This window comes from Engystomops pustulosus, chromosome 1, assembly GCF_040894005.1.
Source record: "Engystomops pustulosus chromosome 1, aEngPut4.maternal, whole genome shotgun sequence".
NCBI lineage: Eukaryota > Metazoa > Chordata > Amphibia > Anura > Leptodactylidae > Engystomops > Engystomops pustulosus.
This window is the reverse complement of record NC_092411.1, coordinates 254,884,038-254,899,751: the sequence shown is the minus strand read 5'-3', so window position 1 is coordinate 254,899,751 and position 15,714 is coordinate 254,884,038. Positions and strand designations below refer to the sequence as shown.

Below are 15,714 nucleotides of genomic sequence, written 5' to 3'. Positions count from 1 at the left end.
GACACAGGAAGTCACATGACCCGTCAGTCCCGGCAAGTTTACACAAAACTAGTAAAGTTTAGTGATAATGGCGAAGCTCCTTTTAATAGCCATCTATTTAGCTGAAGGGTTTGTATTCTCGTTGATTAAACCCCGAGTTGTAAATGGGGTATCTGCACACGTTCTGCAGAATAGCAACAGGATTTACCCCAAGGGTAATCACACAGCCATTTCGCAAGTATCAAAAACAAGACGAAATCTGCTGGATTTGCCATCAGGTAACACGTAATTTGTATGACACCCTTACAGCTAAAGCAAACCTGTCACCAGGAATGTGATATTTTTTTAGCTACTGACAGGTTCCAGGAGCCTATGCTATGCTGATTTTAAAAATGCCTTTTGTCAGCTTTCTTAATTTTAGTACTTTACATAAGTTTAGTTCACATTACCTGGCTCCCTGCTAGCAGCCTATGGCGAGTCCCGGGGAAAGGGCCGCTTTAGCCTGTGTGTCTCCTGCACACTCATGCAGCTCCCTTCCCACTTCCTGTCATGTGCATTGAGCTGGCAGGGGAGGGAGGGGGATGGTGTAAAGTAGAGGAAGGATGCATGAGGAGGCACGGGCATGACAGGAAGTGGGGGGAGGGGTTAGGGAGCTGCATGAGTGTGCAGGAAAGGAGACTGGCACAGGCTGCAGCTGCCCTTTCCCCAGGGACCACATGCTGCTGGCAGAGAGACTGGTAATGTGAATTAAACTTATATAAAGAAGTGACTCAGAATGATGAAAAAGGCATTTTTAAAATGAACATCATAGGTAATTGGAACCTGTAACCAGCTAAAATGACATTCCTGGTGACAGGTTTCCCAAAAATTCATGTTAAATGTTTAAAATGTTATCTATAAAAATTTTTTTCCTAAAATACAGCACTTTTACCCCATCTACATAATAACCAAACCAATCACTTTATATGACTATAAATGCACCTTTTTACGATTTCAGCAAACAATTTCCTGCATTAGTTTTCAATGTTTTAAGTAACGTTCTGTTTCCCCTTCCCACTCTGTGTACATTAGCGACTTTGTTTGCTTACGGCGCAACGTTCTGCAGAGGACAGGTCTGGCACCTCTGCACCTTCCACCTGCCTGGCAGTCGCCCTCGTGCACAGCGCCTCTGCATAGGAAGCACAGCCCCTTCTCAGATCATAATTACCTGCTTTTTGGGCTTCTAAAAGCTGTAAAATTTTAAACATGAAAATGTATTTCATGTATCAAAACATTTCTGAAATGGCTCATAACGACAAGAGGAATTAGATTGGGGATGGGATTCGGCGAATATTTAAACACTACCCTGTTCATTAAACATCTGAATGCATTAAAAAAAGGGGATTAAATCAATTTCATCAGCAGCTGCGGTGCATAACATTAAAGTAATAAGATTAGATCTAAATAGCCTATGCAGGGAAAGGATTAGAAAAAATAGACAGAATGAAATTACTTTTTCCTTTTTTTTAAAAAAAAACCACTGCAAAAGGGCAGGCAATCATAATAATAGCATTAAATGCTTCTGCCCGCTCTTAATTTGTATTTTTTTTGCAGTATTTAATTCAACATGTTATTACAAAATGCTTCTGTGGCCATACATGGAACTGCGCTAGACACAGATCACATAGACCCCCTTTAGTCTGGGGTTGCGATCGGTGTACACAGAGGGTTAGCTGCTGTTTAGGTTGCGTTCACATGTGGCATTTACATGCCGTTTTTAAATGCAATAGCTGAGGACATTTGCCGAATAACATTGCTGTTAACATTTGTGTTTTACGAAACGCAAAGTTAAAGCAATGCTTTAGCAACTTGTTCATGTTGCGTTTACAAAACCCAAATATTAACGCATGTGTTTATAAAACGCAAATGTTAACACAATGTTAATGCTATGTTCACAGGTCGGTAAATCATTGCTTTAACATTGTGTTTTGTAAACACAAATGTTAACAGCAATGTAGTTCAGCAAAGCTCCTCTCCTCAGCTGTTGTATTGCGTTTCAAAACCACGTGTCAACGCAGCCATAGATTTTACTAAATTTCACCTAAAATACTCAGAGCAATGGAACCCAAACTGTGGGTCTGTACCAGAAATGTTGGAAGCAGTGTCACATCTGCAGTGATTTCCTGCTGGTATACAGCAGCAAAAATCTGATCAGGTTGTCCGAATATTACACTGACAGCCATTCATTTAGGGCTCTTTCACATTGGCGTTGTTTTTCATGTCCGTGGTTTAGTGATTTCCACGTATGCCTCACAAAGCCATTGATTTCTATGAGTGTTTTCACATTGGCTTGTATTTTCACTGATCCGCTGTCCGTGGAAAAAAATATGAAACGTGTCCAGAACACAGTACAACAGAACTGTAGCTTAGTTTCTCTGTACTGAGTTTGGACATTGACCGAGCATTGTGGCTCAAAGGGCTCCTACAAACTGCTGTGGTCCATCCCTGAATCACGGACTATCTAATGTCTGATAGCAGAGGTTCCGACTCTTCAAAAGCTGTGTGGTGCTCAAAAATTGGGGTTCCTCAGTCCACAAATGTCAGATGAATTTTTGGCACACACAATAAGTTTTCTTTGCTTAATCAATTTTTATTTATCTAATGTCCTGTTTCATTGACAAACAATGGGATTCCTTGTATCATAGTGATATGATATAAGGAGTCTCTGCTTCCCCACTATAATCATGTACTATAATCATGCTTACAGCTAGGAAGGAAGGGATCTTTGTATAATATATCACTATGCTACAAGGAATCCTATCATTACTCTGTGAAACGGGACAGTGCACGGTCCGTGATTCAGGGACTGAACAGATCAGTATGTAGGAGCGAATTTACATGGGCCGAGTTAGGTCCAACACGCTCTGTAAATGTCCAAACTCAGTACAGATATATAGGTGTACTGGGTTCTGGCAAAATGGTGACCAAGTTTGTCCAGTCAAACCCACCAATGTGCACAGCTGATTTTTCCTTGAGAAATCTCTGTCTACTTGTACGGCTCTGACCATACAAGGGAAATGTAAGTGCGCCCATTGAAATTTGTTATCGTTGTGGTGTATGGATGACCTGAATTGACCCGAAAAAAAGGGGTTGCCGAGGACAAGTGATAAAACATGAGACAGTTGTGGGGGTTGTATGTTTTATGAATGGTAATATGTTAATAACAATAACCATTAATGATTGCTCTCTGTCGCACAGGTACGGTTTTACCAATATGCGCTACATCGCTTCATTGATCAGCGGCGTTGGTATTTTTATGATGGGTGCTGGCCTCTCTTGGTACCATGGCATCATGGGGCTACTCCACCCGCAGCCTATAGAATCTCTACTTTGGGTAAGACTTGTCTCCCCCCATAATATACTCTGACAGATGGCTCCGAAGGGAGAAAAAAAATGGTGTTTCTCATTGCAGGCGTATTGTATTCTGGCGGGATCATTAGTTTCTGAAGGAGGTAAGAAATGGTCTGATATTGTTTTCTTCCTTCTGAAATCCTGGCTATTCTTTCTGCATGCACTATAGTAGTTATACTACCATAGCGGGTATTTAGATGTGGCCATACTATTATTACTTGGTGATTGTCTTCATGCATGTGCTATGTTACATAGCTGGACAAGAGGCAGATTATGCGCTGCTATGGCCTGCATGTGATGACCCAGAACCACGGATCTGTATCCTAGATATCCTTTATAGGTTCTCTGCTAAATTAATTTTTTCTATATTTGATCATAGCTACGCTCCTGGTCGCTATAAACGAGATTAGGAAAAGCGCAAGAACGAAGGGGTTGTCCTTTTATGAGTATGGTAAGTGCAAGGCCCCAGCAGTCTATAGTCTCCACCATATGGCACATCTCCCCAACCTGCCATAGCCATATTCAGCCATGCAATTGCAGTACTTTAGGGTAAAATGTGGTGCTGCCAGTCCATGGTTTTTAAATGTCCCCCATTATCAGCTACAGGGTAGGCTGTAAAATGGATGGTACACACCTTAGAAAATGAGTATAGCATTCAATACACTCTCTGGTTAACATGTCCTTGTGGTAGTCTTATGGATTACTATCCCAGGCTGGTGATCCCAAGTCACAGGTTGGGAACTATTGCAATAAAGTTTTTAGAGCGGCTATCCACTTTTTCAAGGGAATCTCTCCTGGTTCCATACTAAAGGCAATACAAATGAATAACCAATGTCCATTCCTTGTAGATGGATAATTATAATGCAACCTAAAGAAAATTTACCATCAAAATCAATGCAACGCTTTTCAAGCTCTTTGTCCAGTGGATCAAGTTGTTGGTTATAGGGTTTCACATTACTAGATCTGCTTGTAGCCTCATACCCCTATGTTTCCCAGTATGCATCTCTTATACTAAAAGCTATGTCACCTATTGTACAAAAGTAGTGGCTATGCACAACACCAATCACAGCCACTAGAAAAGAGTGACGCTGTTCCTGGAAAATGTAGAACAAACCCTTAATATGAACTTCATACAACTTCTTTTAGAACATGGTGTATGATTGATAGCATGTGCCCGTTCTTTGCTGACATCCTTGTTGAACGGGTCTCTATGACCTTTGAGGACGTTTTTTTAAAGGGGGTATTGGAAAAAGTGGCTTCATTTTCCCCCAAACAGTGCCATGTCTCACTATGGTTTGTCCTGGTATTGCAGCTCAGCTGTATAGAAATGAAAGGAGATTAGTATCAATACCAATAGACAGGAGAGGAGCTGTTTATGGAAGCAAGCAGCCAACCTCCTGACAATCCCTATAACCAGTACGTTAGTAGTACACCTACTGATTCTCTGATACGGCACCAAGGTTGCAGTGCCATCAGTGCCATACATTGCAGCTGATGTATAAATGATCCGTCCACCATAGTGTGAACACTGAAATTCAAGAGTCCTATCATGGCCATATTGCAGCAATGTAAACTCTGCCTTTGTTCTTCTAGTGATCCAGTCCAAGGATCCCAGCACTAATGTGGTTCTGATGGAGGATGCTGCTGCAGTTTTGGGAGTCATCATGGCTGCCTCTTGTATGGGTCTGACTTCGCTCACAGGTAATTTTTAGGTTTTGCGGTTTATACGTTAGAACCATTGTCTGAAATCTCTTTATATCTAGGTGTTTCTGTGGCTTAGATCTCCATAGGAACCTCCACACATTACGGGAACTGGACCCCCAGTGATTGAGACAATGTGGGTTCTGTTCTCACTGACAGTGGAGTGGTAGGTCCCACATTTATCCTGCCGCTCCATTCAATTGTGTGGAAGTGCAGTGCTTGGGTATCTCTGTCCCTCCCATTTACTTAGTAAGTGCAAAGGATGGCTGAGTAATGCGTTTGTCAAATTTTTTTTTTTGTTCCCATACTAATGAATGGAGTGGTAGGAGGCATGCTTGCGCTGCCCCCCCCCATCCATTGGTGAGAACTGGACCCCCATTCTACGGATTCTCGTGGTTGGTGGAAGTCCCGGCTGCCGGACCCTCACTGATCACCTTGTGATTCCTTATACTTATAACATGCAACCTTGGTATGAAAGCCAATGAAACAAGGATCAAGCATGTACTTATCCCTATTTTCATGGGGGACTTTGGCGGGGCCATCGCTAATCATTGAGGGTCCCCTAGTGTTCTCTGTCTTGTGGATAGAGGATAAGTCTCTAAATCACTGGGAAGATTCAGGGTACTTTGGGTCCTACTCATACTCCTAATCCTCTGGGGACGCCAGAATTTCACATGATTGGGCATAGGTCTCTGTGTTGGGACTACATATGTAAAACAGATAATCGCATCTCCACTTATATCTCATTTTATACAAAATAGGATACTTAACACCTTCACAACTGCCATACGGCTGTATATGTCCTACTTGTACATGCTCCTTGCAGAAAGTATGTTTATCGACGTCATGACAGTGGCCAGCTTCAAAGGGCAATATCTCCTGATCCATGTGTATGGATGCTTAAGGGGGTTTTCCCCCATTCTCATGATCATTGTGGCTCTCATCACCAAGACCTGTGGATAGGGCCCATTTTGTTTCATGGGAAAAACCCTTTTTACAGAACAGGAGATATCCACCCTTTAAAGAGGACCTGTCACCAGATTTTGACCACGCTAAGTAACAATGACTGCTTAAAAAGGGCTTTTGTGACTCATGTCCGGTATCTGTGACTCTTCTCTCACAGGCTGCCAGTGAGCCACACCCCATTATTCTGACTGACAGCTCTGTGTTTCTTCAAAAGAGTGCTTTGCCCCAGTGTACTTAGGGACTGTATGCTAATATTCAACTACAGAAATATAAAGCTCTATGTACAAATGGGAAATATTGTGTCAATTTTATTACATGGTGCCTTATGTTACATTCATGACATGTGACCAGTGACATCATCACAGGTCCTTTAGCTTTCTGACAATAGCAAGATGTACACCATGACTGTGATTACAGGAAGTCACAGCAGCCTCCATGGAGGATGGAGATGAGTAACAGTCCATGGAGGCAGCTGTGAATTCATGTGGTCAGATACCTGCATGGGGTACAGTTTGCTATTGTTAAGGGGCTGAGATCATGTCACTCTGGTCACCTGACATCAACTGTGACAAGTAAGGAGGCATAAGGCATGGGAAGGATTATATGGGTGGGGCCGGATGAGCAGGACACGCCCTTTTTGATGCCAGGTAATATAAGATATAAAAGGTGATTTATGTGGATGGAAGTGAAACTAATTTTAGCTAAAAGAAGGGGATCAGTCAGTTAATAGGCTCTATAGGAACCTGTCACTGGCTGTATATGTGCAAATGTGATGATGCATTCCTTTTAAAATTGTACCAAAATTTTTGATTTTTATGCACAGCTGTCTTTTTCCGATTGTAAATGTAAAAGTGAATTCTGTTAAGCATCCATGCACGATCCTAAAGTGGGGATTCTCTTGTTTAATATTGTTTCTAGAATTGTGTTTTTAGGTGCCAGGGCTCATGAGATATAGACCCTTTGAAGTGTGCCCCTTACGGCCTGTCACCTAAAAGCAGAATGTAGAAGGAGCTGCACGAAAGACTTTCATTTTGCAGATATACATGCACCATCTGTATCTGTAGTTGAACCTGGGAAAGGGTGATGGAATAATTCTGTACATAATTATAACATAGTTTGGTAAAAGTTACTACTTGTAAAAAAAAAAAAAAAAAAATGTATTCAATAAAACGATCCTATTAAGTTAAAGTCTCACATGTCATGTAAAAAAACAAAGTAAACATTTTTGTGATTGTCATTTAAAGAAAGTCTTAGCAAAATGTCAAAAATTGACCTAGTTATTTAGGCACCAATGACCATCGGCCAAGAAGGGGTTAATCTTCCTCACTGTTTAGTATTTTATGACGTTTATCACAGTCTATGTAGTATTATATCCTCTGATTGTATGATCACATCCATGTGTAACATGTATAACAATATAATAGTCTGTGTGTCATCACCCTCTATATAGTATTATGTCTTCCAATTGTATGATCACAATTCACGTGTAACATATACAGGGCTGCCGTAGTACTTAGTAGTTTGTATAGTCCTGCATCTCCCTGATAGTTGTGTCACGTCCATGTTTTATAATAAAATATTAATAATTATTTATATAGCACACAGATAACGCAGCGCTGCACAGAGTTTTGCCAGATCAGTCCCTGTCTGGCTCACAATCTAATCAACCTAGCAGTATGTTTTAGAGTGTGGGAGGAAACCGGAGGACCCAGAGGAAACATGAAGAGAATATACAAACTCTTTGCAGATGTTCCGTGTATAGTTTTGCCTTAGTAGTCTGTATAGTTCTATATGTTCCTAATAGTTGGGTCAGGTCCATGTATGGCGCTGCCTTGGATGTAGGTTTCTGTCTGATTAGTCGCCATTTCCAATCAGCGGCATCTGGTGTCAGGTTCTTTGTTAATAATAAATCAGCCTGTGATATAGTTGCTGGAAACATTTTGTTGATTGGACAGGGGCACCCAAGGCAAATCTCCATGAATTATGTGTATTCGCTGCTATTTTCTGAACTTTTAATGCTTTCTTTCACCTCATAAATCTCGGCAGCCACATCTGTTAGTTCTGCCAAGCGCGGGGTCTGGCGTCTCTTTGTTTTATCGTGTGTCACCTGTCACAGAGGCAGGTTCAATTTTAAGGTTTCTAATACTCTTATCCGCTCTGCTGATCTCTAGTGCTGCCTACAGTGACTTTCTACTGACTTGTGGCTTCTCCATAAACGTGCGCCACTTATTTGTTACACCCACCTTAGCTGCCTTCAGACGTGTGCCATTTTTGCATAGTATTGCTGTTTTTTTTTTTGTTTGTTTGGTTTTTTTTCGATTTCTGCTGTCAAAATTCCTCTTGTGGTTTTGTGATCTCTTTCAGGAAATCCTTACTATGATAGTCTGGGCTCGCTGGGCGTAGGCACGTTATTAGGAGCAGTATCCGCATTCCTTATTTACACCAATACCGAGGCTCTTATCGGTAGATCAATACAACCAGAACAAGTCCAGCGTCTCACTGAACTCCTAGAGAGTGACCCTGCTGTAAGGTATGAGCACTGTCAGCAAAGATGGTTTTAGATGTAATAATAGGCAAAATAAAATCCTTTTTTTATAATGATGTTAAAGGGAACCTACCACCACGATTCTACCTATAAAGGTAGAACGGGTGGTAGGTGGATGAATGGGACATGAGGATAGCCCTTTTTTGGGCTAATCCTCACATCCCGGCTATCTTTTACGGTAGAAAACTTTAATCCGCTGATATTTAAATTTTGTTAAGCGGCTACTGGAGCATGGAGTAGCCGGACATGAGGCTACAAGTCGCAGCTACTCCACGCCCCAGTAGCCTCTTTTCTCCTTCTACCATTTCATCTTCGGCACACAGCTCATCGTAGCTGCGCTCACTCATCCGAGTACCCGACATTTGCGGCGTTCTGCGGATGCGGAGTAGCTCCGGCCTTTAAAGGAAATCTACCATCAAAATCCATCATGATAAACCAGGGACACTAGATCTTATTTCTAATCTATGGCTTCCTTACTTCGAAAATCAACTTTTAAAATTATGCTTAAGAGCCAGAAGGGCTCCTGGGGGCATTGGCAGAGCCCCTCCATGCTGCAGCTTCACAGGTTGTTACTGTCTTACACTATTCCAGTATATAAGTTTAGTGAAATAACTTTTAGTCCCTGTTCCCACAGTTAGTTACTGTGCTTGAATTATTGTAATCTTTCTGCAAAAGAAATCTCTTCCTCTTGTTAGTTTGGCGACATTCAGGAGGAGAGTAGCACGAGATCACCAATGCATGCTGGAAGTTTGTAGCATCAGGTGCGCCCCCCCTTTCTGGCCTCTGAGCCCCCAGTAATTCCTAGTGGTTGTATATAATCCATATGGAATGCAGGATGTATATATACATTTTTTTAAAGTGAATTGATAAAAAAGTTGCTCTTTTTATCCCACCTCCTACTAGCAAGATGAAAGTTTCCGCTCCTTTATGATTTTAATTGAAAGCTTCTTGACGCACAGACTTTTTCTTGATTTTTTCTTTTTATTTGAGAATTAGCAGCTTTTATAAATGATCCCCATTATGATCATTAATGGAATGGAAGGTAAATCACTATCTATTGTTATAGCTTAGAACAAGCCGCATGTTACCAGAGCTCACAATGTGCAGACCCATGTACCAGACCCGATACCGGGGGCCTTGTACTTACCGCAGACAATTATTGTCCTACAACATAAGCCATCGAAGGCCGGGATTAATTTGTATCCTATTTATCCAGAACACATTTCATCTGCGGCGGATGTATATTAATAGTCATTTAATCTGCACTAATGGTACATAGCGCTGTAGAGTAGAGGAGGGTTTTTTCTATCCATTTACAAAGTAAATTGTGTATTAAAATGTACAGAAAGTCAGGTTATATGCCAGACACATGTTCAGGATATATATTGTTCGCTCTAGATCTCATATGTTTTTTTCCAGGGCCATTCACGATGTAAAGGCCACAGACATGGGAATGAGTAAAGTGCGGTTTAAAGCCGAGGTGGATTTTGATGGCCGAGTAGTAACCAGGTCGTACTTGGAAAAGCAGGATATCGACCAGGTGTTACAAGTAAGTCTATTACCTCCGAATCTCAAGAAATGGAAAATCTCAGAAAGACGGAGACCAGACTAACGCCCGAGAAAAACGGACATTATCGCGTGTTTTCATCGGTGACTGTTGGATTGGTTTGGGGGCATCGATGCTGAGATCAGGGACAGATGAGTAATAATTAATTAGCTGCATATTCATAACTTGCAGTGGGTTATGTAGATCTCCGATCCACTATGCTGTTTATATAAATCATTGTGGATAACTTGCTGCTGCGCCGTCCCATGTGTCTCCTGCCGAGAGCTCTTCTCACATGGTGCACAGCACTTTGTAATGCATTGCAAACAGATCATGCAAAAACATATGCGTTTTTGACATTTTTAAGTTAATGATAATGATTGCAATGCATTTTCTAGTGCAGTATACGTATCATGTGAACACCACCCAAGATGCACCTGGATGCAGTGTACTTTGTGACAACTCAAAATGACATTAAAAAGTCTTTAAAATATATATATATATATATATATATATATAAAATATATTCACCCTACACTTCATACATTCATACAAAGTGGCCAACAAGGTCTGGTCTTCTTATAGATGCAGCCTGTGCTGACTTTTTTTTTTACCCCAAAGCCCTTTTATATTGTTTTCATCTTTCACAAGCAATCATCTTATAAAAAATCATCTTATAAAATTATGCTAATGAACCTGTAGGGCTCCTTGGGGTGTTACCCAGAGCCCCTCCATGCAGAAGATTCACAGGCTGTGCAGGAGTATTCCCTTCTACCACTGTGTGCTGAAATGTCCTCTGCTGCAGTGAGATTACATCAAACAGGGAGGGGGAAGGGCTGAGGGAGCAGAAGGGTAGAAAATGTAATGGCCTATGAAGCCGGGCAGGGTAACACCCCAGGAGCACTTCAGGCTAATTAGCATAAAAATTGCTATTAAAAGGCAGCAGGCCGTGGATAATAAATATAAGATGATTAGTACAGTCGTGTTTCCTGGATCTATGAGTTAGTGTCCCTGGGTTATCATGCTTGATTGTGATGGTAGATTTCCTTTAAGTAATATGGATCATTATATTTTCTCCTATTTATACTGCAGGAAATCCGACAGGTGAAGACTCCAGAAGACTTGGAAGCTTTTATGCTTAAACACGGGGAGAACATCATAGACACACTGGGAGCTGAAGTAGACAGACTTGAAAAGGAACTTAAAGTGAGTGACAGCTGTATTTCTTGATTTATATATTATTTAGCAGGAAAACCGCCCTGGTTATCCACAGCACAACTAGTGAATTGCCATAAAACTGTGGGTAACCAGGCTATTTAGGTGCCTAAAATGTAGATTTAATTTGGGGGGGGGGGGGGCCTGTGCCAACAGCAATAAGTCACAGCACAGTTTTTATTTCTTGATCTCCTCTGGAAGAACCAAAGTTGTGCTGTTACTCTGAGCAGCAAGTCCCTTTCTTCTCTTTTATGGTATCTTTGTACTCCGGGTACAGTTCAGGTAAAGTAAAGATTATAGACCAGATATTTCAAAACTGTTGGAATCTGCCTTTGTGCCGCTCGCATCACAAATGTGCAAGGTGCGCCAGATAATTCAATAGTGGCGCACGGTGTTCAGTTATCTGGCGCAATGAGCACTATTACGAAAAAGTTTGCACACAGTTGCACCTCTTTAGTGAACTATCATTATGCAGAATTCTGTTGTGTCACTCTAATAGATGTGGCGAAAACTTTGACTAAGCAGTAACACGCCCCTTTAGGTGCACAATTTTCTACAGCGTCCAACATAATGCAAACGCAACACAAATCTGCCGCAAACACGCACTTTTGTGTCACGGCTGCACCATTCCTCATGCGAAACAAACTTCCTCAGTGAAAGGGGCTTTCCAGGGCTCAGTCGGACTGGTGCAAAGTAAAACAGAAATGTGTAGCACGCCCCATTTTAAAGATGCATCAAAAAAAGTGGTGCACTCTTGTTGGGGCAGTGCAGGGGGCACCAGATTTGTGTAGAACGGGTGCCACAATTCCTGATTCTGGCGCCTCCTGCACACTACTAAGTCAAACTGCACATAGTGCAGTTTGCAGGGTTTTGCCCCTTCATTTTTTGGGTAGACTGGGTATATACATAGGGGTAGTTCTGTGCAAGCATAGTGACAGAGATTTCTTCTGCTCCGTTTAGAACATGTATGACACGCGTGTCAGCACTGACACACGTAGCCATTTTCAGTGACACACGGCTGCTGGAGAAAAATTGCTGTAGTGTAGTTGTCTGTTGTCTGGGGCCCGGTCGGCGGTCGGTTGGCGATGTGGTCGGCGATGTGGTCTGCAGCGAGCGGCTGCATCTCAGTCAGAGAGATCGCAGCTGCTGCTCCTGTCCTGCTCTGCGGAGGCCGCCCAATGACGCCAGAGTGGAGCGTGGAGACAGAGCAGCCCCAGCTCGCAAAGACGCAACCTATGCTGTGCCTGCGCGGGAACATCTACACAGGAGCTGAAGCGGCCTGAAGAGGAGTAAAGGAGGCTCGTGGTGTCGTTGGAGCCTGTGCCAGTTAGGTAAGTTAATTTATTGAGTTGAGCTCTGCTGGGCTGGGCTGTGATGTACACTCTTTGGGGGGCACTTCTCAGGACACAAATGTCCTTAAAACTAGCTGTTGCTGGACTGCCACAGGTTTGCCATCACTGGAAGAATTCCCCCTCCCCCTCACATATCTTAGTTCATGGCACCCCACACAAGTTAAATAACAGAAAGACCAACAAAAAAAAACAACTAACAGATTAACAAAGAAGTCACTAAGCAGGTAAGTTAAATAACTATACGTATTTGTTATTTAAACTCTAAATATCACAAAATTAGTTTTTTTTTCTCAAGGTGACACACCACCCGAGTTATGCTCGGTTTTTTGGCGAATTTTGACACACCAAGCTCAAAAGGTTGCCCATCACTGGTTTAGAACCTGCAGCAAATATTAGGATTAACAAGAAAAAGGTTGAAAGAACCAACAGCGATTAATGGGATATTTTCATCTTCTGCTACAATGGCTGAGCATGTTTGCTTGCCTATTATTGGCTACACCATAGACATTGATGTGGGTCTTCATGCATGTAAAGTCACTCTCTATATTAACAGGATGAGATTCGGGAGAAACCAATGAGAGCACAGCTTTAATTTTAACAGCTATGGTAAAATGGAAGCTGAGCTCTGATTGGTTCCCTTGGGCAACTAGAACAGTTCTGCTCCCAGACCCTTCTCATAACATGTGGGTCTCACCTGTAACAGGTATTTATGACATATACAGGAATATGAAAATACCATTCCCGTTCAGATCCTTATATTGCTATTCCATAAGATAAGCTATTTTTTTTTTTGGATCAAAACATTTTTATTGTGGTTTTTTACACTTTTTTTATAACATACAGTCTATGACACAAAAGACCAAAGTAATACAACATCATAACATTCCAACCCCCCCCCCCCCCACCACCCCTTTACCATGTAGCAGACGGTTTAAGGCTAGATTTATAATTGTATCAAAGGACCACTCCTCCAGATCTTATAAGTCTTACTAAAGAATGTAGAGGACCTAGATAAAGAAATATCTATTCATTATGTGCCTAACAACATCATTTGGTATCGAGTACTGTTCCGCAGATCTATCAGAGCTTTATTTGGTAATCCCGCCGTATTCAACCACCTGCCCCATATCCTGTCAAACTTCTTAGGCCTCTTGCACACTAGCGTTGCGTTTCACGTCAGGGTGCAATGCGTGAAAAACTGACGTTTTGGCTGCGTTTTTGTTCCATTTTTCCTTGGAGTAATTTGCGTTTTTTTTGCGTTTTCGGCGCATTTTTGACGCGCGATTCAATGGGAGACTCGAGCATATTTCAAAGGGACCATGGTTTGGGATTAAAATGTGTTATTTAATTGAAAAATAATGTCTTCTGATAATTTGCAAACATCGGCGATCTATTCTTCACTGTTCCGCGCGTATATTATCTCCCGACAATTTAGCAGATGTGAAGAACAGTGAAGAATAGAATAAAAACATTGTACACAGTGAACACAGGATCATTTAAGATAAAAACACAGTGCAGAACACAGTGCAGAATAGATTACAGATGTTCTGCACATCTGCTTACTTGTCGGGAGATACGCGCGGAACGGCGCGAACAAAATAGCATGTGAAGAACAATATATATGTGTGTGAAGAACACATTGCAGATGTTTAAATACATCTGCAATGTGTTCTTCACACATATATATTGTTCTTCACATGCTATTTTGTTCGCACCGTTCCGCGCGTATCTCCCGACAAGTAAGCAGATGTGCCGAACATCTGTAATCTATTCTGCACTGTGTTCTGCACTGTGTTTTTATCTTAAATGATCCTGTGGTCACTGTGTTCACTGTGTACAATGATTTTATTCTATTCTTCACTGTTCTTCATTGTGTTTTTTTAATTAAATGCTCGATCGCGAGCAGGGGAAATAATGTTATTCTGGTCACCTAGCAACCCTTACGTTTAAAACGCATTGCACTCGCATTGCACTTGCAATGATTGCGAGTGCAATGCGTTCTTGATGCATCTCCATAGACTTGAATGGGGCGTGAAAAACGCGCGTGACCCGCAAAAATAGAGCATGCTGCGATTTTGACGCGCGTGCAAACGAACGCAAGCACGCGCGTTAAAAACCACGCTAATGGAGAAAGACCCATTGAATACAATGGGACAGAGTGCAATGCGAGTTCTGAGCGTCAAATGCACGCGCAGAACTCGCGCGTGAAAAACGCCAGTGGAGAAGGGGCCTTAGGACATTTCCTTTTCAGATACACTCCCCATTCCAGCCTGACTATATTATTGACCTTGTTTATGAGTTCCTGCACTGTAGGTGCCAAGGTTTGGATCCACCTAGCCGCTATGGCCTTACGAGCCAGATATAAAATTTTTTGTGCACATAACAAGGTAGCTCCTTTCATGGTGTCACTTTCAATCAGACCCAATAAACAGGCTCTCGGGTCCGGTTCCAAGTCCACCGACAATACTTTCCGTATTAAATGGAGAACTTGCTTCCAGAATTCCTCCAACTCCCTACACTCCCACATCATGTGAAGTAGATTAGCATTTGGAGTTGAACATCTAGGACAACAAGAGTCAGACCGAATTCCTATTTTATGGAGCATGCTTGGCGTCTTATACACCCTATGCAAAATATAAATTTGTGATAATCTTTGGGCCTCTGACGGAGACAATGATGGTATACTCTCCAATACTACATTCCATTGAGTGTCAGAAATTTCCCCCAGATCTGCTTCCCATTTATCCTTTATATTAAGAGGGTGTTTTTTTAAGTATTCTTCCAGTAATCTAGAGTAAATACAGGATATAATTCCCTTACTCGGGCGCCCTCCTACTGCTATTTTTAGGACACTGTGATTTGAAGTTTGAATCCTTTCATCCTTGATCGTCTTTTCATACGCATGTCTCAGTTGGAGAAACTTATAGAATTGTGTATGTGGGATAAGATAAGCTATTTGAAGGGGTGAATGCGTTGGGCCGTTATTATTTACATGAGGTTGTGCACGGTGACCACTGGAC

At 41.8% G+C, this 15,714-nt stretch overlaps 1 protein-coding gene across 1 annotated transcript in view; it reads left to right on the top strand.

Moving 5' to 3' along the window:
• Window positions 1-15,714, top strand: part of SLC30A9 (solute carrier family 30 member 9) — a 61,817-nt gene that overhangs the window by 37,581 nt on the left and 8,522 nt on the right. Inside the window, exons 11-17 of the mRNA XM_072125011.1 lie at window positions 3,217-3,352; window positions 3,431-3,470; window positions 3,749-3,820; window positions 4,963-5,070; window positions 8,401-8,566; window positions 10,001-10,130; window positions 11,220-11,333. Of these exons, the coding sequence (XP_071981112.1) occupies window positions 3,217-3,352; window positions 3,431-3,470; window positions 3,749-3,820; window positions 4,963-5,070; window positions 8,401-8,566; window positions 10,001-10,130; window positions 11,220-11,333 (766 nt within the window). The remainder of the gene's footprint in view (window positions 1-3,216; window positions 3,353-3,430; window positions 3,471-3,748; window positions 3,821-4,962; window positions 5,071-8,400; window positions 8,567-10,000; window positions 10,131-11,219; window positions 11,334-15,714) is intronic.